The sequence below is a fragment of the Pan troglodytes genome, chromosome 20 (assembly GCF_028858775.2).
Source record: "Pan troglodytes isolate AG18354 chromosome 20, NHGRI_mPanTro3-v2.0_pri, whole genome shotgun sequence".
Taxonomy (NCBI): domain Eukaryota; kingdom Metazoa; phylum Chordata; class Mammalia; order Primates; family Hominidae; genus Pan; species Pan troglodytes.
This window is the reverse complement of record NC_072418.2, coordinates 16,467,851-16,493,662: the sequence shown is the minus strand read 5'-3', so window position 1 is coordinate 16,493,662 and position 25,812 is coordinate 16,467,851. Positions and strand designations below refer to the sequence as shown.

The 25,812-nt window shown below is 52.4% G+C and overlaps 2 protein-coding genes across 6 annotated transcripts in view; both read right to left on the bottom strand.

Annotated features, from left to right (window-relative positions):
• ZSWIM4 (zinc finger SWIM-type containing 4) overlaps positions 1 to 4,103 on the bottom strand; it is a 39,766-nt gene extending 35,663 nt beyond the window's left edge. For 4 of the 5 annotated variants that reach the window (XM_016935263.4, XM_024351134.3, XM_024351133.3 and 1 more), the window contains exon 1: positions 3,706 to 4,103. In XM_016935263.4, coding sequence (XP_016790752.1) covers positions 3,706 to 3,858 — 153 coding nt within the window. In that variant the 5' untranslated portion in view covers positions 3,859 to 4,103. The remainder of the gene's footprint in view (positions 1 to 3,705) is intronic. The other variant, XM_024351136.3, reaches the window with a different exon arrangement.
• A 17,579-nt stretch (positions 4,104 to 21,682) lies between these two features.
• C19H19orf53 (chromosome 19 C19orf53 homolog) lies at positions 21,683 to 25,724 on the bottom strand. The gene is made up of 3 exons (XM_512428.7): positions 25,573 to 25,724; positions 25,440 to 25,495; positions 21,683 to 22,093 (listed from the first exon to the last, which is right to left on the bottom strand). The coding sequence occupies exons 1-3, from the start codon at positions 25,667 to 25,669 to the stop codon at positions 21,947 to 21,949; spliced, it is 300 nt and encodes a 99-aa protein (XP_512428.2). The 5' UTR covers positions 25,670 to 25,724; the 3' UTR covers positions 21,683 to 21,946.
• Between the last annotated feature and the right edge of the window lie 88 nt (positions 25,725 to 25,812).

Here is a 25,812-nt window from a genome sequence, read left to right as displayed (position 1 = left end):
GGCAGATCACCTGAGGTCAGGAGTTCAAGACCAGCCTGGCCAACATGATGAAACCCCATCTCTACTAAAGATAAAAAAAATTAGCCGGGTGTGGTGGTGAGCACCTGTAGTCCCAGCTGCTCGGGAGGCTGAGGCAGGAAAATCGCTGGAACCTGGAAGGCAGAGGCTGCAGTGAGCTGAGATCATGCCACTGCACTCCAGCCTGGGTGATAGAGCAAGACTGCATCTCGAAAAAAAAAAAAAAAAGATAAAAAAATTAAAAAATAAAAAAAATTAGCCAGGCATGGTGGCATGCGTCTGGAATCCCAGCTACTTGGGAGGGTGGGGCAGGAGGGTCACTTGAGGCCATGAGTTTGAGGCTGCAGTGAGCCATGATTGCACCAGTGGCACTCCAGCCTGGGCAACAGAGCAAGATCCTGTCTCAAAAAAAATAGGTCGGGGCAGTGGCTCATGCCTGATATTCTAGCACTTTGGAAGGCCAAGGTAGTTGGCGCACTTGAGTCCAGGAGTTCGAGAGCAGCCTGGCCAACATGGCGAAACCCCGTCTCTACTAAAAATACAAAAATTAGCCAGGCGTGGTGGCATGCACCTATAATCTCAGCTACTCGGGAGGCTGAGGCACGAGAACCACTTGAACCCGGGAGGCGGAGGTTGCAGTGAGCAGAGATTGCGCCATTGCACTCCAGTCTGGGCCACGGAGCGAGACTCCGTCTCAAATAAATAAATAAATAAATAAAAATAAAAAAAGAGAGAAACCGAGGCTTGAATCCTAGCTTTACTGTTTAGGAGCACTGTGACCCCAGGCAAGTCACTTGGCCTCAGTATTCTCAGGTGTAAAGTGGGGAGGTCCACGGCACCAACCTCTTGAGGATTGTGGAGACAAAATATGTGGTATGGATGTAAAGAGCTTAAAGAACTTACAATAACACCTGGCCCATAGTTAGCATTCTAGAACTTTCTTGTGGTTTCCCTCCTGGATCCTCCTAGCTGCAGGGTCTTGGGATTCTGTTGTGAGATCTTCCCACCCACCAGGCTTTGGTGGAGCAGGAAGAAGTTAGAAAAAAGTGATAATAATGATTAAGGTGCCCATCTTGGCTGGACACCTGTAATCTCAGCACTTTGGGAGGCTGAGGCGGCGGCATTGCCTGAGCTCAGGCATTCCAGACCAGCGTGAGCAACATAGTGAGACCCCATGTCTACACACACACACAGAATTAAAAATTAGCCAGGTGTGGTGGTGGGCGTCTGGAATCCCAGCTACTCAAGAGGCTGAGGCAGGAGGATTGCTTGAGCCCAGGAGTTTGAGGCTGCAGTGAGTTATGATTGCGTCATTGCACAATCATTGTTTCGCTGGGCTACTGAGCGAGGCTCTGCCTCAAAAGAAAAGAAAAGAAAAAAGAAAAGAAAAGAATGCACACACTATGCTGAACACTTTATGTATGTAATTTCCAAATTCTCACAGCCACCTAGTGTGAGCTTGTCCAACCCACGCCCCACGGCCCTGGCCCAGGAGAGCTTTGAATGCAGGCCAACACAAATTCGTAAGCTTTCTTAAAACATTATAAGATACGTCCGGGTGCGGTGGCTCATGCCTGTAATTCCAACACTTTGGGAGGGAGGCCAAGGTGGGAGGATCACTTGAGGTCAGGAGTTTGAAACCAGCCTGGCCAACATGGTGAAACCCCATCTCTACTAAATATACAAAAATTAGCTGGGCATGGCGGCTCACACCTGTAGTCCCAGCTACTCAGGAGGCTGAGGCGGGAGAATTGCTTGAACCCAGGAGGTGGAGGCTACAGTGAGCTGAGATCGTGCCACTGCACTCCAGCCTTGGCAACAGACTGAGACTCGTTTCAGATAAATAAATAAATAAATACAAAGATTTTCTTTTCTTTTCTTTTTAAGCTCATCAGCTATTGTTAGTGTTAGTGTATTTTATATGTGGCCCAAGACAGTTCTTCTTCCAGTGTGGCCTAGGGAAGCTAAAAGATTGAACACCCTTGATGGCACATTGATACTAAATCATGAACCTGTTTTATAGCTGGGAGAATCTGAGACTTAGTGGGATGAATTCACTTGTTCAGGGTCCCAGAGCTGTGAGTTGTTTCAACTCCTAAGACAGACTCTGTCGTTCCTCAGTTTCCCTTCCATGCCCCATCCCTGGGAAGGGGCCCCAGGAGCCCACCGCTGTGGGCTCTGGGCAATACAGTCAGCTGGCTGAGCTTGCCTTCCAATCTGGACTTGCTATTCCCTGGCTGGGTGACCTTGGGCAAGTTTCTCAACTTCTCTGTGCCCCAGTTTCCTCAAAGTGGGAACAAGAACAACTGCCAAAGGGTTGCAGGGGATTCCATGAGCTTCTGTGGGTCAAGAACTCTGAGGGCTTGGCTTGGCCAGGGCAGGTTTGTGGGAGGCTCGGAGATGGTTTTCAGATTATTCTGTGTGTCTCACATGCAATGAAGGGGCCCTCCTTAGCCCCTACTCCACCTGGGTTTCTAGGGGAAGTGGGAGAGGCAATGACCAGCCCAGGCCTCAGGGACAGTTGGCAGATGACTAAGGAGGGATTTTCCAGTCCATGAATCAGAGCCTGCCCATCCACACTTGGCCCAAACCCATCTGTCCAGGCCGACTTCCTAACTCCAGAGAGGCGGGGCAGGAAAGAACGCCCCCTGAAGCTGGACAGAGGATAGAGCCCGTGTGTGCTTCCTGTTCAAGTCTGGGCCATGTCTCCAGTTCCTTGGGGGCCCACACTGAAGCTGAAAAAGGGGACTTAAAGGGCCCCAGCTCTGGGACATCCTGGCAGTGCCACCAGAAGCCACAGAAGAGAGCTTCTAGGTGCACCTGTCCAGGGACCACCACCCAGGCTCCGCCCCTGCTGTTTTCCTCTGGGAAGAGATAGGATAGGTCGGGGGGATGAGTTGGGGAGGAGGAGGGACCCTGGCATTTCAGTAATCCCTGCGGCAAGCCAGGAGAAGCTGGGCAGCCCCGAGAGAGGAATCTGGAGGAGTAGAGAGGGGTCCCCAAGGAACAGGTGGAATCTGGAGGCTCGAGGGCAGGAATGAATGGGGAAAAAAGGGGTGTCTTGAGCTGGAATCTGGAGAGATGGGGGAGTTATTTACTTGGAGTGTACGGTAGGGATCTGGAGAGCAGGAATGGGGTAGTGTGAGTCTCTAGAAGCTACGATGGAGGGAGACAGGGTGTCCCCAAGCGGGGGGCTGAAGAGAGGATTGAAGACTGAATGGGGTGCCCTGATTGGCGAATAAAGATGAGGTAGGAAAAGAGGGGTACCGTTGGGGGATAAGGTGGGAAAAGAGGGGTACCGTTGGGGGATAAGGTGGGAAAAGAGGGGTACCGTTGGGGGATAAGGTGGGAAAAGAGGGGTGCCCAGGGTTGTAGGCGGGCCATGGGGGCCAGATCTCAGAGATCTGGGGTTGGTAGGAGAAGAAGGAAGTGTCCTGATTTGGGATCTGGGGCGCTGAGGGGCAGAGATGGCAGAGAAGGGATGGGGGTGGGTTACTGGGTTTGAAGGACAGAAACAGGAGGATGAGGGGGTGTTTCCAGGCAGGGTTAAGGGTCCTGGGGGTGGAATCTCAGGGGGTGTCTCTGATTGGGTTAGCTCTGGAGTCTGGGGATTGGGGGGGAGGAGAAGACAGGTGGGGAAGGTGCTGGGGGTGCGTCCCTGCCCCCGCCCCCTTCCCCCGCGGTCACCTGCTCGAAGGCCCAGCTCTCGGCTACCCGCTTGGCGCTGAGGTCCAGCAGCGCCTCGGGCCGGCCCCGGCCACGCGCGGCCCCGGCCCCGGCATCGCGCTCCTCGGGTCCCGCGGGGCAGCCCCGGCTCCGCTTGGCCGCGGGGGGTTCCATCCGGCCCGGCCGGGGCCAGGGCCGGGGCGGGGCCTCTTTGGGGGGCTCGGTCCGATGCCCGCTCCGCTTCGCCGGCTCCCGCGCCCCCTGCCCTCCTTCCCGTCCGTCCTCTGCGCTCGGCCGCCCCGGGACCCCTACCGCACCCACCCCCGACCCGCGCCGGGCCGGCCGGGTGATGCGGCCCCTTTAAGACTCTTCACAACAATGAAGCTGCTTCAGCCGCCGCTTTAGCTCCGCCGTCGTCCCGCCCCCACCGCCTGTCCCCATTGGCCCCCCTCGGCCTCCTCGGCCCTCCCCCGCCATTGGCTGCGCCGCCAGACCCGTGTCCAAGCCTCGCTGCTCACTCGATGACTGCGATGCCAGTCTTTTCTGGTTTACCCAACCAGAGCGCACAGCGAGGGGCGCTGTCAATCACGGGGCGCCAGAGGCCAATCAGAGTGGGAGGACCCCCGCGGCCCAGGCCTTATGCGGAGTTTCGGGGCGGGCCCGGGGTTCATTCACAACATTCCTCCCCCGCCTCTCTTGGGCTGGACTGCGCGCCCCGGGCTTCTGGGGCTGCGCCCACACACGGCTTTGTTTACTGAGGGTCGCTTCCGGGCGCCGCGAGGGGACAATCAACATAGCCCGGCCGGTGAGCGAGACGGAGCAGCGGGATCCCTTGGCAGTGGCTCAGCCCCTCGTCCCTCCCAGCTGTGCGACCCGAGAAACTCACTCAACCTCTCTGGGCACCGGGTCAAGTTTTGGTTCTTGTGGGGGCGGAGGGGTCGCAGGCTCACTGAGGGAGCTCATGCGGGCCGCGGACCCCCTCTCCAGAAACAAAGCTCGGTTAGGGGGTTCATAGGTCATCCCTTGAGCCTCAAAACTAGTATAGTACCCCGCCCCTCCTTTCCATGCCCTAGATACTATCTTGGGTCATATGAAATTGCTAATTTTTTTTTACCATTTTTGGCCTGTTAAAATGGCAATTCCATGAGGTTCACCCTAACACTTAATCAAACCCCAGCACCTCTGAGCATTTTTTCTGACTCAGCTTGTGTAGGCCACCGTCTCTGGCCTGGAAGCTGGCCATGGCTTCCATCACCCGTTCCCGTCCCGGCTCCTTGCCAATGTCCTCAGAGGACCCTGCATTTTTCCTTCCTCATACTTCTCACCATTACCATTTATTTATCTGTTTCGGCGGTTTTTTTTTTTTTTTTTCTGAGACGGAGTTTCACTCGTCGTCCAGGCTGGGGTGCAGTGGTGCGATCTCGGCTCACTGCAACCTGCGCCTCCCGGGGTCAAGTGATTCTCCTGCCTCAGCCTCCCGAATAGCTGAAATTACAGGTGCCCACCACCACGCCCGGCTAATTTTTGTATTTTTGGTAGAGACGGAGTTTTGCCATGTTGGCCAGGCTGGTCTTGAACTCCTGACCTCAAGTGATCCACCTTTGGTAGTTGCTTAATTTCAATCTCTCCCTCTCCACTGTGAGCCTCAGGAGGCAGGAGTTTGTCCCATCTGTGCTTTACTGTACCGACAGCACCTGGAAGGTAGGCGCTTAACCTAGAACTTGTTGAATGTACCAACCAACACATGCTTTGCCTCCATTCAGTTAAATGATAGGCACAACAGAAAAAAAAAAAAAAAACAGTGATTATCCACTCATCCATATGGAAGCCCTAGCTTTTTCTTGGAGAAACTTCGAGTCTCACAGCTGCACCCTCTGGCCAGTCTTCACCCACTCTCCCTGCCACCCCCTCAATTAGTTAAACTCCCCTGCAGACCTGCACTGTCCAATATGGTCACCAATGGCCACAAGTGGTCTCTGAGCCCTTGAAATGGGACTGGCTGAAATTAGGTTGTGCTGGAAAGGTAAAATACAGAGTGGATTTTGGAGACATAGCAGGAAGGGAACAAGGAAAAATATTTTTTTTTTTTTTTTTTTTTTTTGAGATGGAGTGATCTCAGCTCACTGCAACCTCTGCCTCCCAGGTTCACGTGATTATTCTGCCTCAGCCTCCCAAGTAGCTGGGGCTACAGGCACCCACCGCCACGCCTGACTAACTTTTGCATTTTTAGTAGAGACGGGGTTTCACCATATTGGCCAGGCTGGTCTCGAACTCCTGACCTTATGATCTGCCTGCCTTGGCCTCCCAAAGTGCTGGGATTCCAGGCGTGAGCCACCACGCCCGGCCTAAAATATTTCATTAAGAATGTTTTCCATCCTGGCTAACACAGTGAAACCCCTTCTCTACTAAAAATACAAAAAATTAGCCGGGCATGGTGGCAGGCGCCTGTAGTCCCAGCTACTAGGGAGGCTGAAGCAGGAGAATGGTGGGAACCCGGGAGGCAGAGGTTGCAGTGAGCCAAGATTGCGCCACTGCACTCCAGCCTGGGGGACAGAGTGAGACTCCAAAAAAAAAAAAAAAAGAAAAAGAATGTTTTGGCCAGGCGCGGTGGTTCACGCCTGGAATCCCAGCACTTTGGGATGGTGAGGTGGGAAGATCACTTGAGCCCAGGAGTTTGAGACCAGCATGGGCAACATGGCGAAAACCCATCTCTATTAAAAAATAAGAAAATCAGCTGGGCGTGGTGGCACAAGCCAGTAGTCCCAGCTACTCTGGAGGCTGTGACAGGAGGATCTCTCGAGCCCAAGAGGTCCAGGCTACAGTGAGATATGATTGTATCACTGTGCTCCAGCCGGAGTGACAGTGTGACCGTCTCAGGAAAACAAACAAACAGAAAACGAGGCCGGGCAAGGTGTCTCACACCTGTAATCCCAGCACTTTCGAAGACTGAGGCGGATCACCTGAGGTCTGGAGTTCAAGACCAGCCTGGCCAACATGGTGAAACCCCGTCTCTACTAAAAATACAAAAATTAGGGCCGGGCACAGTGGCTCACGCCTGTAATCCCAGCACTTCGGGAGGCCGAGGCGGGCGGATCATGAGGTCAGGAGATGCAGACCATCCTGGTTAACACGGTGAAACCCCGTCTTTATTAAAAATACAAAAAAATTAGCCTGGCGTGGGGGCGGGCACCTGTAGTCCCAGCTACTCGGGAGGCTGAGGCAGGAGAATGGCGTGAACCCGGGAGGTGGAGCTTGCAGTGAGCTGAGATTGCGCCACTGCACTCCAGCCTGGGCAATAGAGCAAGACTCCGCCTCAAAAAACAAAACAAAACAAAACAAAACAAAACAAAAATCAGCTGGGCATGGTGGCGGGCGCCTGTAATCCCAGCTGCTTGGGAGGCTGAGGCAGGAGAATCACTTGAACCCAGGAGGCGGAGTTTGCAGTGAGCCAAGATTGCACCACGGCACTCCAGCCTGGGCAACAAAGTGAGACTCTGTCTCAAAAAAAAAAAAAAAAAAAAAGACAGAACAAAAGAAAGCAAATGTTTAGTGTTGTTAACATGTTGAACTTATATTTTAGATAAATTTGGTTTAATAAAATACATTATTAAAATTGATTTCATATATTTTCTTTTACATGGTTTCAGGACATTTAAATTACGTATGTAGGCTGGGTACAGTGGCTCAGGGCTGTAATCCCAGCACTTTGGAAGGCCGAGGCGGGCAGATCATCTGAGGTCAGGAGTTTAAGACCAGCTTAGGCGGGGCGCAGTGGCTCACTCCTGTAATCCCAGCACTTTGGGAGGCCGAGGAGGGCGGATCGCAAGGTCAGGAGTTTGAGACCAGCCTGGCCAACATAGTGAAACCCCGTCTCTACTAAAAATACAAAAAATTAGCTGGGCCTGGTGGCGGGTGCCTGTAATCCCAGCTACTCGGGAGGCTGAGGCAGGAGAATGTCTTGAACCTGGGAGGCGGAGGTTGAAGTAAGCTGAGATCACAGTGTTGCACTCCAGCCTGGGCGACAGAACGAGACTCCGTCTCAAAAAAAGAAAAAAAAAAAAAAAAAGACCAGCTTGGCCAACATGGTGAAACCTGTCTCTACTAAAAATACAAAAAATTAGCCAGGCGTGGTGGTGCGTGCCTGTAATCCCAGCTACGTGGGAGGCTGAGGGAGGAGAATAGCTTGAACCTGGGAGGCAGAGGTTGCAGTGAGCCAAGATCGCACCACTGCACTCCAGCCTGGGTGAAAGAGTGAGACTCCATCTCAAAAAAAAATATATATATATATAAAATAAATAAATAAAGTAAAATAAAATAAAATAACATATGTGGCAGGGCACAGTGGTTGGTGCCTGTAAACACAGCACTTTGGGAGGCTGAGCGGAGAGCAGCACTTGAGCCCAGGAGTTTGTGACTGGGCTAGGCAACACAGTGAGATGCTATCTCAAAAATAAATAAGTAAATAAATAAATAAATAAAAGTATATATGTGTCTCAAGTTGTATTTCTTTCTTTTTTTCCTTTTTTGTTTTTTTTTTTGAGACAGAGTCTCGCTCTGTCACCAGGCTAGAATGCAGTGGCACGATCTCGGCTCACTGCAACCTCACTTGAACCTTGGGTTCAAGCAAGTCTCCTGCCTCAGCCTCCCAAGTAGCTGGGACTATAGGTGTGCGTCACCACACCCGGCCAATTTTTACATTTTTAATAGAGATGGGGTTTTACCATGTTGGCCAGGCTGGTCTCAAACTCCTGACCTCAAGTGATCCACCTGCCTTGGCCTCCCAAAGTCCTGGGATTACAGGCGTGAGCCACCATCCCTGGTTAATTTTTTTTTTTTTTTTTTGAGACGGAGTTTCGCTTTTGTTGCCCAGGCTGGAGTGCAATGGCGTGATCTCGGCTCACCGCAGCCTCCACCTCCCGGGTTCAAGCGATTCTCCTGCCTCGCCTCCCAAGTAGCTGGGATTACAGGCACCCGCCACCATGCCCTTCTAATTTTTGTATTTTTAGTAGAGACGGGGTTTCTCCATGTTGGTCAGGCTGGTCTGGAACTCCCGACCTCAGGTGATTTGCCTGCTTCTGCTTCCCAAAGTGTGAGGATTACAGGTGTGAGCCAGCATGCCTGGCCAATTTTTTTGAATTTTGATAGAGAGGAAGTCTTGTTGTGTTGCCCATGGTCTTGAATTCCTGAGTTCAAGCAATCCTTCCGCCTCAGCCTCCCAGATTGCTGGGATTACAGGCGTGAGCCACCACATCCGGCTTGAGTTGTATTTCTGTTAGACAGTGCCCGTCTTGAGAAACCACAGCCTGCCACAGTGATAGCAACAGAAATAGCAATAATAATAATGTGTTGAGTGCTCATGCAATGCCCGTAGCTATGGAGATAAATGCTGAAGTATAAGCCGTCAAACAGTGTTGCAAAGTGGGGACTGTCACTTCCATTTCTTAGAGGAGGAAACTGAGGCTTGGAGAGACTGAGCCACTTGCTTGAGGTCACCCAGCAGTAGGAGCTGGACTAGTGGAAGTCAACTGGGGGCTGCTTTGGAGCCCTAGACTTACTGGGGTATCTCCTTGCAAAGGATTTAGACCTATGGGGAAGGAGTAACTGGGGTCAGAGGAGACACAGGGAGGAGTTCAAGCAAAGGATGGCCGGCTGCAGTGGCTCACACCTGTAATCCCAGCACTTGGGGAAGCTGAAGTGGGAGGATTGCTTGAGTCCAGGAGTTCAAGACCAGGCTGGGCAATATAGCGAGACCCCCCTCCCCCATTTCTAAAAATTTATTTGATGTTTATTTATTTATTTTTTTTTAATTTTTGAGATGGAGTCTTGCTGCGTAGCCCAGGCTGGAGTGCAGTGGTGCGATCTTGGCTCACTGCAACCTCTGCCTCCCGGGTTTAAGTTATTCTCCTGCCTCAGCCTCCCGAGTAGCTGGGTTTACAGGCATGTGCCACCACACCGGGCTAATTTTTTTGTATTTTTAATAGAGACGGTGTTTCACCGTGTTAGCCAGGCTGGTCTCGAACTCCTGACGTTGTGATCCACCCACCTCGGCCTCCCAAAGTGCTGGGATTACAGGCGTGAGCCACTGCACCTGGCCTATTTATTTGTTTATTTATTTATTTTGAAATGGAGTCTTGCTCTGTTGCCCAGGCTGGAGTGCGGTGGCGAGTCTCAGGTCACTGCAAGCTCCACATCCTAGGGTCAAGCAATTCTCCTGTTTCAGCCTCCCGAGTAACTGGGACTATAGACGAGCGCCACTATACCCAGCTAACTTTTGTATTTTTACTAGAGACGTGGTTTCACCATGTTGGCCAGGCTGGTCTCAAACTCCTGACCTCAGATTATCTGCCTGCCTCGGCCTCCCAAAGTGCTGGGATTACAGGTGTGAGCCACTGTGCCTGGCCTAAATTTTTTTTTTTTAATTAACCGGGTGTGGTGGTGCGCATCTGTAGTCCCAGCTACTCAGGAAGCTGTGGTGGGAGGATTGCTTGAGCCTAGAAGGCTGAGGCTGCAGTGAGCCATGATTGCGCCACTGCACTCCAGTCTGGGCGACAGAACCAGACCCTGTCTCAAGAAAAAACAAAACAAGACAGAACAAAAATGAAAAGCATGTCTTTCTGGTGCTCCCCTTGCAAACAGGACCTCAGGGCTGGCTTTTCCCAGCAGCCCTCTTCAGCATCTGATACGTGGCTATGTCGGCTAAGTCTAGCTTTGAAAGGGCTCCAATGTACGTCCTGTAATGCTGAATCAGAGAAGTCACTCTAGGCCAGTGGGTAGACTTTAGGAGGAACACAGAATGGGGTATCAGAGGGTGAGAATGTCTTATTTAATTCTCTAACAATAGATACTAACATATATATATATAGAGAGAGAGACAGACAGAGAGAGTGTCTTGCTCTGTTGCTCAGGCTGGAGTGCAGTGGAGCGATCTCAGCTCACTACAGCCTCCGCCTCCCGGGTTCAAGCTATTCTCCTGCCTCAGCCTCCTGAGTAGCTGGGATCACAGGGCAAACCCGGCTAATTTTTGTATTTTTAGTAGAGATGGGGTTTCACCATGTTGGCCAGGCTGGTCTCGAACTCCTGACATCAGGTCATCCACGCTCCTCCGCCTCCCAAAGTGCTGGGATTACAGGTGTGAGCCACCGCGCCCGGCCTCTAATATTTAACATCAAGCCCATCTCTCAGATGAGAAGACTAAGGCATGGAATGGTCATGTGGCTTGTTCAAGGTCCACAGCTGGAAAGGGTAGGGTCTGCACAGAATTTGGAAAACAAGAATATTCTGCTCACCTCCTCTGATTTTACAAGCGAGGGAAATGAGGTCCAGAGGGGTTGGAAAGCTGCCCAAGGCCACCCAGTAGTCCTGCCTGGGACAATGTGGGAGGTTGGGGCTGTCCTCAGGATCAAATCTCCAGGCTTATTGCCTGCCTCCGCTTCCTAGCAATTTTTAGGAAGGGAGAGCTGGGCATGGTGGTGCGTGCCTGTAGCTCCATCTACGTGGGTTTCTTTTTTTTTTCTTTTTTTCTGAGACGGAGTCTCGCTCTGTTGCCCAGGCTGGAGTGCAGTGACGCGATCTCGGCTCACTGCAAGCTCTGCCTCCCGGGTTCACGCCATTCTCCTGCCTCAGCCTCCCAAGTCGCTGGAACTACAGGCCCCCTCCACGACTTCCGGCTAATTTTTTGTATTTTTAGTAGAGACGAGGTTTCACCGTGTTAGCCAGGATGATCTGGATCTCCGACCTCATGATCCGCCCATCTCTGCCTCCCAAAGTGCTGGGATTACAGGTGTGAGCCACCGCGCCCGGCCTTCATTTTGGTTTTGTTTTGTTTTGAGACAGGGTCTTGCTCTGTTGCGTGGGTTGAAGTGCAATGGCGTGATCACGACTCGCTGCAGCTTCAACCTCCCGGGCTCAAGTGGTCCACCTGCCTCAGCCTCGTGAGTAGCTGAGACTGCAGGCGTGTAGCACTATGCCTGGCTAATTTTTTAAAACAATTTTTTTAAAAGAGATGGGGTCTCACTATGTTGGCCAGGCTGATCTTGAGCTCCTGGGCTCAAGCGATCGATCCTTCCACCTTGGCTTCCCAAAGTGCTGGGATTACAGGTGTGAGGGGCTGTGCCCAGCCAGTCCCATCTACTTGAAAGGCAGAGGAGGTAGGATCGCTTATGCCTCGGAGTTCAAGACCAGCCTGGACAATATAGCAAGACTCTTGTCTAAAAAAAAAAGAGGAAAAAAAGGAGTTTGATGGGGGTAGTTCCAACCACCTGCGTCCTTCCTTCTCAGTAAAGCCAGCAAGCTTGGGCTTTGGGGAAATGGAAGCCAGATTGATCCTGCCCGCGCCCAGCGTGAGCTCACTGTCTAGGCATGTACAGCTCCTGACCCCAAACCACGTGTGCTCTCAACCCGTGGAAGATGGGGCTACCCTGGGGGCTCAGATGAAGGTGGAGACAAGGACCCCCAGCTCGTGGATATCTCCACCCTAGCTTTCTGAGGGTCCCTCCCTTCTGCCAGCCCCCTGCAGCACCCCCAGCCACCGCTGACTCAGGCAGGAAACCAGCTGGGTAGGCTTCGCTTGCTTCCTGGTCGCGACGACGCAGCCCCTCCGGCATGCGCAGCTGGCAAGATTTCCTTTTTGCATTTCTTTTCTTTCTTTTTGAAACAGAAGTTCATGGGCAAAGTGTCAGGGCCCTGCCAGAAGAAGTGGTCGTGCCAGGTCGAGGCGGGGGAAGGTGGAGGCAGGAGAGAAAGGATTAGGCAAGAATAACTGTGTTTTTTGTTGTTGTTGTTGTTTTTTTTGAGACGGAGTTTCGCTCTTGTTGCCCAGGCCAGGCTGGAGTGCAATGGCGCGATGTTGGCTCACCGAAACCTCCACCTCCTGGGTTCAAGTGATTCTCCTGCCTCAGCCTCCTGAGTGGCTGGGATTACAGGCATGCGCCACCACGCCAGGCTTATTTTGTATTTTTAGTAGAGGCAGGGTTTCTCCATGTTGGTCAGGCAGGTCTCAAACTCCTAACCTCAGGTGATCCGCTCGCCTCAGCCTCCCAAAGTATTTTTTTTTTTGAGACGGAGTCTCGCTTGCTCTGTTGCCCAGGCTGGAGTGCAGTGGCGGATCTTGACTCACTGCAACCTCTGCCTCCTGGGTTCAAGCAGGAGTTCAAGCAGCTTGAACCTCCTGGGTTCAAGCTGGATTCTCCTGCCTCAGCCTCCCTGTAATGGGATTACACGCCTGTAATCCCAGCACTGTAATCCCCGCCGCCAGCCAAGGCGGGCGGATCACGAGGTCAGGAGATCGAGACCATCCTGGCTAACATGGTGAAACCCCGTCTCTACTAAAAAAGACAAAATTAGCTGGGCATGGTGGCGGGCGCCTGTGGTCCCAGCTACTCGGGAGGCTGAGGCAGAAGAATGGTGTGAACCCGGGAGGCGGAGCTTGCAGTGAGTCGAGATGGCGCCACTACACTCCAGCCTGGGCGACAGAGCAAGACTCCGTCTCAAAAAAAAAAAAAAAAAAAAAAAAAGAAATTGGTATGTCCCTTATCCTTAGGCTCCTGAATTCACACTGAGGGGGAGTGGGGATCCCAATGTAACAGACAGAGAACCTGAGGCTCAGAAAGGTTTTAATTTTTTTTTTTTTTTTTTTGAGACAGTCTCTCACTCAGTTGTCCAGGCTGGGGTGGGGTGCAGTGACGTGATCTCGGCTCACTACAACCTTTGCCTCCCAGGTTCAAGCGATTCTCCTGCCTCAGCCTCCCGAGTAGCTGGGACTACAGGCGCCCGCCACCACGCCTGGCTAATTTTTGTATTTTTAGTAGAGATGGGGTTTCGCCATATTGGCCAGGCTGGTCTTGAATTCCTGACCTCAGGTGATCCACCTGCCTCGGCCTCCCAAAGTGCTGGGATTATAGGCGTGAGCCACAGCGCCCGGCCAATAACTGTCAGGAAAAGCCACATTTAATGACGCCTTTGTCCCTGGGAGAGGGGAGCTAGGGAGGGACAGAGAGGACGGGGGATGGCAGGACTTGGGTTCCCACTGCTCTGCCCCCAGCACACAAGCGCAGCTCCTAGTCACATTGGTATGTCCCGCCGGGCGCGGTGGCTCACGCCCGTAATCCCAGCACTTTGGGAGGCCGAGGCGGGCGGATCATGAGGTCAGGAGTTGAGACCATCCTGGCTAACACGGTGAAACCCCGTCTCTACTAAAAAACACAAAAAATTAGCCGGGCATGGTGGCGGGTGCCTGTAGTCCCAGCCACTCCGGAGGCTGAGGCAGGAGAATGGTGTGAACCGGGAGGCGGAGCTTGCAGTGAGCCCAGATCGCACCACTGCACTCCAGCCTGGGCGACAGAGCGAGACTCCATCTCAAAAAAAAAAAAAAAAAAAAAAAAAAAAAAAAATTGGTATGTCCCTTATTCTTAGGCTCCTGAACTCACACTGAGGGGAGTGGGGATCCCAATGTAACAGACAGAGAAACTGAGGCTTAGAAAGGTTTTAATTTTTTTTTTTTTTTTTTTGAGACAGAGTCTCAGTTGCCCAGGCTGGGGTGGGGTGCAGTGACATGATCTCGGCTCACTACAACCTTCACCTCCCAGGTTCAAGCGATTCTTCTGTCTCAGCCTCCCGTTTGTTTTGTTTTGTTTTGTTTTGTTTTGTTTTGTTTTTTGAGACAGAGTCTCACTCAGTCGCCCAGGCTGGGGTGGGGTGCAGTGACGTGATCTCGGCTCACTACAACCTCCGCCTCCCGGGTTCAAGCGATTCTCCTGCCTCAGCCTCCCGAGTAGGTGGGATTACAGGCGCGCACCACCACACTCGGCTAATTTTTGTACTTTTGGTAGAGACGAGGTTTCTTCATGTTGGCCAGGCTGGTGTTGAACTCCTGACCTCAAGTGATCTGCTGGCCTCAGCCTCCCAAAGTGCTGAGATTACAGGCATGAGCCACGGCCCCAGGCTGAGACTCAGAAAGGTGAAAGGACTTGAAGGTCACACAGTCAAAAAGTGGCAGAACCTGGCAAAGAACTCAAGGTGTGGGTTCTTCCGGAGTCTGGGGCTCCTGGCTCCAGCACTAATCAGGGCTTGGGGGAGTGCAGGAGGGGAAAGTCACCCAGGAAAGTGAAGGGGAAAATGAGGCTGTTTGGGGAGGCCTGAGGGGAGAGGTGAAGGGGGAATGGGTGAGTGCACATTCCAGACCCCATACCTGCAGTGCCTGAAAGCCCTTCCTTGCCCCTGGGGTGCTCCTCGAAGGGGCTGGCGTCAGAGGCACAAAGGGAGCCAGAATGCAGGATTCCTGGGCTGGTCGAGACGCCACCAGCCTGCGGGTGGATTTAGCCCCGGTGAGAGGCGCCTCCTGGTGTCCAACTCCGGTGCCAGATGGCACCCAGAGCCCACCCCGTCCTGGCCCAGAGCCCACCCCGTCCTGGCCCTTGCCTTTCTGATTCCAGATAGAAAGACCGGAAGCTAATTTTTTGAAGGTGGCAAAATCACCACTCCCTTAACATATAAAGATGAATGGGTGCTAAAATGTTTTTTTCTTCCTGTTCGCCAGGTCAGAAATTTTTTTTGTTTCTTTTTTGTGTTTTTTTGTCTCTTCTTTTTTTCTTTCTTTTTTTTTTTTGAGACAGAGCTTGCTCTGTTGCCCAGGCTGGAGTGCAATGGCGCGATCTTGGCTTACTGCAACTTTCGTTTCCCGGGTTCAAGCGATTCTTCTGCCTCAGCCTCATGAGTAGCTGGGACTATAGGTGCCTGCCACCACGCCCGGCTAATTTATTTATTTTTAGTAGAGACGGGGTTTCACCATGTTGGCCAGGTTGGTCTCGAACTCCTAACCTCAGGTGATCTGCCTGCCTTGGCCTCCCAAAGTGCTGGGATTACAGATGTGAGCCACCACACCTAGCCTTGTTTTTCTCTTAATTTCACTGATGTGGGAAACAGGCAGATGTTATGTTCAAGAGAGTCTGAAAAAGACACTTTTGTTTTTGAGATGGGGCCTTGCTGCATCGCCCAAGCTGGAGTGCAGTGGTGCGATTTGGGCTCATTGCAGCCCCAACCTCCCGTGCTCAAGTGACCCTCCCAGTTCAGTCTCTGGAGTAGCTGGGACTCCAGGCATGCCCCACCACACCCAGCTAATTTTTAAAAATGTTTTGCAGAGATAGGGTCTTGCTATGTTGCCCAGGCTGGTCTTGAACTCCTGGCCTCGAGCAATCTGCCCACCTCCGCCTCCCAAAGTGCTGGGATTAGGCTGGGTGCAGTGGCTCACACCTGTAATCCCACACTTTGGGAAGCCAAGGTAGGCGGATCACTTGAGGTCAGGAGTTCGAGACCAGTCTGGGCAACATGGTGAATCCCCATCTCTACTAAAAATACAAAAATTAGGCGGGTGTGGTGGCGCACGCCTGTAGTCCTAGCTACTCGGGAGGCTGGGGCAGGAAAATCTCTTGAACCCAGGAGGCGGAGGTTGCCCTGAGCTGAGATCATGCCATTGCACTCCAGCCTGGGTGACAGAGGGAGACGATCTAAAAAACATCATCATCATTAACAAAAACCACACACAGACACACACAAAGTGCTGGGACTGCAGGTGTGAGCCAGGGTGCCTGACCTTGAAAAAGACACTTTAGAAATCAAGCTATTGAAGCAAAGGTGTGAATGTAGGCAAATTCGGTTTTCCACAGAGGAATAAGCGTTGTCAACTAAACCTCTAGGCTGGACAGGATATGACATTTGCATGTCTGTAGATAAGAACTATTTTGTATTGCTATCAGTTTTCACAACTTACAGAGTTGTAAAATAGTTCAAAGACAATGATATGAATCAGGTACTCCGGAAAGGGTGTATTGTTTAGGAAGGGTGTATTGTTTATAGCTAAGGGGCTGAATGAACCATTGAATAATCATAACTCATTCACTGAAACAAAAGGTTTTAGAAGGAACCGTTCCTTCATTCAATAAACACCTGCTCATCGAGTGCCTATTGTGAGCTGTTCTAGGTGCTTGAGACACAGCCCTGAACAGAGTCGGGTCCTTGAGAAGCAAAGTAGAAACAGAGGAAAGTCACAGAAAGTGACCCTGGCTAAGAAGACAATCAAACAGGCCACTTCTGGGGGCAGGGGACAAAGAAGGCTTCTCTGAGGTGATGTCTCGGGGGAAGGAACTGTGGGCACAAAGGCAGGGAGGGCTGTGGCCTGGATGGGAAGGGGATACAAACTTGGTGTTGTCCCTTTTTTCTGTTGTCACTGGAATGTCAGGTTTGTTTTGTTTTGTGTTTTTGAGACAGAGTCTTGCTCTGCCGCCCAGGTGGAGTGCAGTAGCATGATCTCAGCTCACTGCAACCTCTGCCTCCTGGGTTCAAGCGATTCTCCTGCCTCAGCCTCCTGAGTAGCTGGGATTATAGGTGTGTGCCACAATGCCGGCCAATTTTTGTATTTTTAGTAGAGACAGGGTTTCACCATGTTGGCCAGGCTGGTCTTGAAGTCCTGACCTCAAGTGATCCACCTGCCTCAGCCACCCAAAGTGCTGGGATTACAGGCGTGAACCATCACGGCCAGCCTGAATGTTAGTTCTTAGTTCTGCCTAGAAGAGAGGTTGGCATGAAGTAGTCACAATAGCTGGGTGTGGTGGCTTATGTCTACAATCCCAGCAGTTTGGGAGGCTGAAGTGGGACGATGGCTTGAGGCCAAAATCAGTCTGGGCAACATAGGGAGACCCTGTCTCTACAGAAAATAAAAAAATTAGCTGGGCGTGGTGGTGCATGCCTGTGGTTTCAACTACTAGGGAGGCTGAGGTGGGAGGATCACTTGAGTGTAGGAGTTTGAGTTTGCAGTGACTTATGATCTCACCACTGCAGTCGCGACACAGCAAGACGCTGTCTCTAAAAAAATATAAAAGTAATCACAATAAGTACTGAACAAGGAGAACTTGGTTTCTCAAGTTACCCGCCTGGCCCTCTTCTAAGTTATACTTTCCTTCTTTCCTTTCCTTATTGTTTTAAGGCTTTTTAATAAACTTTCATTCCTGCTCTGAAAAAAAAAAAATACTGAATGAGCCAAGTGGCCCTACCTGAAAGGCCTTAAGTCAGCTGGGTGGCTCATGCCTGTAATCCCAGCACTTTGGGAGGCCAAGGCAGGAAGATCGCTTGAGGTAGAAGTGTTTGAGACCAGCCTGGACAACATAGTGAGACCCCATCTCCCAAAACAAAAAAACAAAAAACAAAACAAAACAAAAAACAGCCCACGCCCAGTGTCTCACATCTGTAATCCCAGCACTTCGGGAGGCCGAGGTGGGCAGATCACCAGAGGTCAGGAGTTCGAGACCAGCCTGGCCAACATGGTGAAACCCCATCTCTACTAAAAAAAAATTACCCGAGTGTGGTGGTGTGTGCCTATAGTCCCAGTTACTTGGGATGCTGAGGCAGGATAATCACTTGAACCCGGGAGGCGGAGGTTGTAGTGAGCCGAGATCACGCCACTGCACTCCAGCCTGGGTGACAGAGGGAGACTCCATCTCAAAAAAAAAAAAAAATAAAATAAAAAATAAAACAAAACCAAGGGCAGAAGTCAATTACTGCCTGAGGTGGGCAGACAGCCAGAGAAACCAGGTTCCCTAGGTGGGGCTCAAGGATGTGTGCCCTGGAAGCTGGAACAGCCAATCCCCAGCCCTGAACAGAGGCCGGGGATTGGCTGTGAAAGGGAAGCCCAGAAAGGAAAGAGCTACCCTTATCCCTCAGAGATCTGGGCCTCGTTCATCCTCCAGCCCCTCCCTCCCCCTCCAGAAACAATGAGGGCGGGGCCTTCCTGGCAGCTTGGGAAACGCCAGACTACTCAGTCTTTCCATCTCATGCGTGCGGCTTCCACTGCCCCAATTCCTGATTTTTCAAGATGCTAAGTTAGGACTTTTTAATGAAATTTCTCTCTGCATGTTTGGGCGGGGAGGGGTGGTGGTGCTAAAATTCACCATTTTATTTTAATTATTTTTTGAGACCATGTCTCACTCTGTCACCCAGGCTGACATGCAATGGCACCATCTTGGCTCACTGCAACCTCCGCCTCCCAGGTTCAAGTGATTCTCCTGCCTCAGCCTCCCAAGTGTCTGGGATTACAGGCACTCACCACCATACCCGGCTAATTTTTGTATTTTTAGTAGAGTTGGGGTTTTGCCATATTTGGCCATGCTGGTCTCGAACTCCTGGCCTCAAGTGATCCACCGGCCTTGGCCCCCCAAAGTTCTGGGATTACAGTTGTGAGCCACCACGCCCGGCCTAATGCACCATTTTAAAGTGCACAGTTCAGTATAAGCACAATGTTGTACAATCACTTCTGACTCCAGGACATTTTCATCCCCCTTGAAAAGAAACCCCATTCCCGCTCCCTCAGCCCCTGGCAATCACTCATCTGCTTTCTCCCCCCATGGATTTGCCTGTTTGGGACATTTCATGTAAGTGGGACAATTCAAGATGTAGCCTTTTGTGTCTCGCTTTGTTCACTTATTTTCAGGCTCATTCTTGTAGTTTCCTGGATCAGTGCTTCATTCCTTTTTAAGAGTTGGGATCTGGCTTTGTCACCCAGGCTGGAGTGCAGTGGTGAGATCATAGCTCACTGCTGCCTTCAACTCCCAGGCTCAAGTGATCCTCCTGCCTCAGCCTCCTAAGTAGTTGGGATGACAGGCATGAGCCACTGCACTTGGCCTTCCTCCCTAAGGGTGAATATTCTATTGAAGGATAGACCTCAGTTTATCCCTTCATCCGTAGATGGACGTGTGGGCTGTGTCCATTTTTTCTTTTTTTTTTTGAGACGGAGTCTCACTCTGTCGCCCAGGCTCGAGTGCAATGGCACGATTTCCGCTCACTGCAACCTCGGTCTCCCGGGTTCAAGCGATTCTCCTGTGTCAGCCTCCTGAGTAGCTGATATTACAGGCGTGTACCACCACGCCCGGCTAATTTTTGTTTTTTTTTGAGACGGAGTCTTGCTGTGTTGCCCAGGCTGGAGTGCAGTGCCGCGATCTCGGCTCACTGCAAGCTCCGCCTCCCAGGTTCACGCCATCCTCCTGCCTCAGCCTCCCAAGTAGCTGGAAGTACAGGCGCCAGCCACCACACCTGGCTAATTTTTTGTATTTTTAGTAGAGACAGGGTTTCACCATGTTAGCCAGGATGGTCTCGATCTCCTGACCTCATGATCCACCCACTTCGGCCTCCCAAAGTGCTGGGATGACAGGTGTGAGCCACCGCACCTGGCCTAATTTTTGTGTTTTTAATAGAGACGGGGTTTCACCCTGTTGGTCAGGCAGGTCTTGAACTCCTGACCTCGTGATCGGCCTGCCTCAGCCTCTCAAAGTGCTGGGATTACAGGCATGAGCCACTGCGCCTGGCCTGTGTCCACCTTTTAGCTATTGTGAGCAGTGCTGCTATTTACATGGATATGCAAATCTACAAGTGAACATGTCTTCCATTCTTCTGGGAATATACCTAGGAGCGGAATTGCTGGGTCATACGGTAGCTCCACAATGAACTTACTGAAGAACCACTGAACTGTTTTTCCCCTCTTTATAGCCTGTAATCCCAGCATTTTGGGAGGCTGAGGTGGGTGGATCACTTGAGGTCAGGAGTTCGAGACCAGCCTGGTCAACATGGTGAAACCCCGTGTCTACTAAAAATACAAAAATTATTTGGGTGTGGTGGCACATGCCTATAATCCCAGCTACTTGGGAGGCTGAGGTGTGAGGATCGCTTGAGCCTGGGACACAGAGGTAACAGTGAGCCACGATTATGCCACTGCACTCCAGAGCAAGACTCTGTCTGAAAAAAAAAAAAAAAAAAAAAAAGGCAAAATCTTGACTGTCACTGTGTGGAACCCAGAAAACACACTTGAGATGGGGTTTGGGGGTAGCTGCTGGTGACCCAGCACCTCTGTCTCCTTGGTAGGTGAGGTGGCCAGGAGTGGATAAGCCACTAGGGAACCAGTCACCCCACCCCGTCTCAGGGTAGAAGCTGACTGTATGCACAGGTACCACTCCCCAAAGACAGCAGTTCAGTATCACCCAGACTATAGCCCAACTTTTCCCTGTGCTGTCACCTTGACCTGGATCCAGCGAAGGGAGAAAAGGAAGGTTATCAGGCCAGAGATCCCAGAATATTCCATAGGTACTGTGTGGCACAACAGACTCAAACAATTTGGAGGTGGAGGAACTCCAGGATGGGCAGAAGTGAATTCTGGTCTTGACAGTGACAGGTAGCCAGAGGGTCAGCTGAGAGCACAGATCAGGACTCTGCCAACTACAGGATCAATTCCACTCTGGAACATTATGCAGGACCTGAACAGGGCATCCTGCTAGATGACATGTATAACGCATTAGAACTTGTGGGGCACGATGGATCACACCTGTAATCCTAGCACTCTGGGAGGCCAAGGCAGGAGGACTGCTGGAGGCCATGAAGTTGAGACCAGCCTGGGCAACTTAGCAAGACCCCGTATCTACAAAAAGCAATAAATCAGCTGGGCATGGTGGTGCATGCCTGTAGTTCCAACTACTTGGGAGGCTGAGGTGGGAGGATCGCTTGAGCCTGGGAGATGGAGGCTGAAGTGAGCTATGATTGTGCCACTGCACTCCAGCCTGGGCGACAGTGTGGCCTGGCTCATAGGTAGTGCTACCACTGGCTGTCCTGACTACCTTACAGTTAGCACACTTTAACCAGGTAGTACCACGTGGTTTCTCAATGTATTCCGGTTTAATCGGCACCTTGGTCCTGTGAGGTGGCATCTGACCTACTGATGTCCAGCTTGACTCTGGTTGTGTCCCCAGGGGTGAGGACTGGCCAGGAGGGAGTGAGTCACCCGGGGTTAAATGGAGAAAAGACTCTTTCCCGGCTCTCAGGCTCAGGGCCAGAGGTGTAGAAGCCCAGCTGTCCCCTGGGCACGTGGTTGCTAAAGGCGGTGGGGTGGGGTGGAGCATGCCAGGCCACGTCACTCTTGGAGACTTGTGGGCTCACCTGGCCTGCTCACCCGAACACAGGACTGCAAGAGGGATGTCAAAGCCAGGTTTATTGTTCTGGGTTAAACCCGTGGAGGCAGGACCTGGGAAGGGGCACGGGGACAGATGAAGTTAGTGACTGTATCTTCCTGGTCATTGCTGGGTTCTCAGCACCCTTGGCCCCCACTGAAGTTCTAGGTGAAGCCCAGTGCTGGGGGACAGGGTCCTCTTCCTGACAGTGCAGCCTGTGGGATGACTTGCAAGGTCCCATATGGAGGTAGGGGGTGGGGTGTTGGCCTGCACTGGGGCCAGCGTCCTCAGGAAGGTGTCTTGGAGGAGGTGGCGGCAGCTGCCCCTTTCTTCTTGGCCGGGGCCTTCAGCAGTGCCAGCTTCTTGGGCAGGCTGCTGCTGGCTTTCATCACCACGTCATGTTCGATCTTCTTCCGGATTCCGACTTCTAGGTTCTGAGGGAGAAGCACGGGGCAGTCAGATTGTGACCTGGGGCTGAGAGAGGGCCTGATCAGTCACCCTCTTCCTGGCTAGAGCTCGCAGGGGGCTAGATCAGCAACTATCCCCTCGAACCGCACCTGACTGTGGGTCTGGTGGCTGGGGTTTAAGTCCTGCACTCTCCGGGGCCTCCACACCCACAAAAATCCTCACTTCTGCACCTTGGCTTCTAAACCTCTGCTCATGCCCATTTTATGGATGGGGAAACAGTCTGCTGCAGCCAGGAGGCACTGGTTGCCCAGGTCCCTAAACTGCATGGGATCCGGCGTGCCCACAGCCTCTGGTCCCAGCCTCTAGAAGGGCAGCCTCCTCTGCCCCAGGTCATCTCTGCTTTGCAGACAGCAAGCTGAAGATCTGAGGGGTGGGCAAGGGAGCTGGCAAGTAAGGCACAAGCGTGGGGCAAAACCAGCAGTGTGAACCCCAAACTGGTGGCTCAGTCGCCTTTCCCAGACTGCCCCTGCCCTGCCATTCTGAGTTCCGATGGACTGGGTGTGGTGGCTCAAGCCTGTGATCCCAGTACTTTGCGAGGCCGAGGCAGGAAGATCACTTGAGCCCAGGAACTCGAGACCAGCCTGGGCAACACAGCAAGACTGCATCTGTACTAAAAGAAAGAATTAGCACGGTGTGCTGGTGCGTGCCTCTCGTCCCAGCTGTTTGGGTGGTTGAGCCCAGGAGGTCCAGGCTGCAGTGAGCTATGATCGTTCCACTACACTGCAGCCTGGGGGACAGCGTGAGACCATCTCAAAGAAAGAAAAAAAAAAGTTCCGGCTGGGTGCAGTGGCTGTAATCCCAGCACCTTGGGAGGCCAAGGCAGGCATATCATCTGAGGTCAGGAGCTCTAGACCAGGTTGGCCAACATGGTGAAACCCAATCTCTACTAAAAACACAAAAGGTAGCCAGGTGTGGTGGCGGGCGCCTGTAATCCCAGCTACTCAAGAGGCTGAGGCAGGAGAATTGCTTGAACCCAGGAGGCAGAGGTTGCAGTGAGCCCAGACTACACCACTGCACTCCAGCCTGGGCAACAAGAACGAAACTCTATCTCAAAACAAAAACAAAAACAAAAAACAAAAAACAAAAACAGTTCCAATGACCACGATCACCAGCATCGGGACAGCTAACCAGGTGCCTGGATGCAGGGGTCATGGAGCTGGAATTCAGTGCATGTACCGGGACAATATAAGCGTCAGTAGTGTAATATGTTACACTGTTAAAGGATGGTAAGCGCTGCTATGGCAAAGAGGAAACAGGAGTGAGGAGGGATGGGTACAGGTCACCATCAAGGCAGGCCTCTTTGAAGAGAGTTGGAAGAAGGGAGCAGTGTGTATTATTGGGAGATGAATCCAGGCAGAGGAAACAGCCAGTGCAAAAGTTCTCAGGTGGGACAAGGAGCCCAGGAAGGGCTCCGGGAAGGAGGGGTCAGGGGCCAGTAAGGCTAGAGGGAGTTAGCAGAGGAGAGGGTGGAAGGAGACGAGGGCAGATTCTGCAGGGCCTTGTGGCTGAGTGAGGACTGGACCTTTTTCCTGGGTGAGGTGGAAGCCATGGAGGATTCTGAGCCAAGGAGGGAGGGAACCGACTCAGGTGCTCATGGGCACCCTCTGGCTTCTGTGAGAGGACCAGGTGGGATCCAGGAGACAAGGGAGAAGGTGGCTGCACTGGTCCCGGTGGGAAATGATGTGGGTGGGACCAGGTAGGGGCCAAGGAGGTGGGAGGCGGGTGGATTCTGGATTGATTCTAAGGGCAAAATAGGGGCGAGCACAGTGGCTCATGCCTGTAATCCCAGCACTTTGGGAGGCCGAGGCGGGTAGATCATGAGGTCAGGAGTTCGAGACCAGCCTGGCCAACATAGTGAAACCCCATCTCTACTAAAATTACAAAAAAAAAAAAAATTAGCCCGGTGTGGTGGTGCAGGCCTGTAATCCCAGTTACTCGGGAGGCTGAGGGAGGAAAATCGCTTGAACCCAGGAGGCAGAGGTTGCACCTAAGCCAAGATCACTCCACTGCGCTCCAGCCTGGGCGACAGAGCGAGACTCCATCTCAAAAAACCAAAACAAAACAAATGGGATGAGACCGGGATGTGAGAGAAAGGAGGGATTCAAGGATGACCTATGGCATCTGGAAGGAAGTGATCACAGGGGGAGGAGGGCAGAATGGGAAGGGAGGATCAGGAATTTGGTTTTGGACATGCTGAGTGCAAGGTGACCATGAGATTCCCCACTCCACGGAGGTAAGCCGGCCAGTGGGTACCCAGTTCTGAGAAAACCGACACTCTGGGGTGACGAAACAATTTGCTCAAGATCACAGGGCTGTTTACTGTGGAGTACAATTCAAACCCAGGTTTGACTCCCACCAAAACCAGTTTTAAATCTCCTTCCAACTTCTTTACAAGCTCAACCTTACCCATCTACATATAAATGTTGCACTTAAAAACAACCATAGGGTGGCTCACGCCTGTAATCCCAGCATTTTGGGAGGCAGAGGCGGGAGGATGCCTTGAGGCCAGGAGTTCAAGACCAGCCCGAGCAGCATAGTGAAACCTGTCTCTACCAAAAATACAAAAAAAAAATAAAATTAGCCGCGTATTGGCGAGCACCTGCAATTCTACCTACTCGGGAGGCTGAGACGGAAAGATTGCCTAAGTCCAGGAGGCTGAGGCTGCAGTGAGCTATAATGGGGCCACTGCACTCCAGCCTGGGCAACAGTGAGACCCTGACTCAAAAAAAATGACGATAACCAACGCACCTCACACTTCTTTGAGCCCTCTGCTGTTCTAGGTTTACAAAGCTGGGCTTTCAATTCCCTTCCCATGTCACCTCGCTGTCTTCCTGAGTTCAGTTAAAGAAAACAGTAACAACAAGAGGCTGACGTTATTGGAACCCTTTTTGGGCCGCAGGTCTTGCTTCTACGAGGCCCTTTTGAAGTGGTAAGTGGTGTTCCTGCACCCCTTGCACAAGGAAGAAAAGGGAGGCCCACAGAGCTGGGAGTCCTCCAGGCCTCATCCCTTGCCCTTTGCCGATCCCTGTGCTCCTTCCCTCGCCGGCCTCCAGATTTCATCTCTCGTCCCTAGCACGCCCCCCAGCCCCTATCCCTCGCCAGCTTCCACCTCTTACCCTTCTCTGCGCCCCGGGCTCCATCCTTCGCTCCTAACGCGGCCCCTGGCTCTATCCCCTCGCTCCTAGCTCGTCCCCAGGATCCACCCTCTCCCCTCACCGACCCCCGGGCTCCACCCATCCCCCCTCGCCGTCCTCCGGGTTCCACCCCTCGCTACTCGCCGCCCTCCGGGCTCCATCTCTCGCCCCCGCACACCTTCTTGAGCTTTTGCTGCTGCACGACGCGCGCCTTCTTGGGAGCGATAACACGACCTGGGGAAAGATGTGCTCACGTGAGGCCGGGAAGCCGGGGGTCTACCTCGCCCCCAAGTCCCCGGGCCGCTCCTTACCGCCTTTTCTTGGGCCCCGATTCTTTTCAGAGGCTGCCGCTGCCGTCTTACTCTTTGCGGGTTTGTGCGCCTGAAACTTGCGCTGCCCCTGCGCCATGGTCCGGCACGCAGCGGAAGAGGCGGGACTGTGAGCAGTCGTAGCCGGAAGGCACAAGGAACCATGGGATACAGAGGGGCGGAAAAACGCAAGAACTCACGGGATACAACGTGGCACAGAGTTAAAGAGACAGCATCCCACAA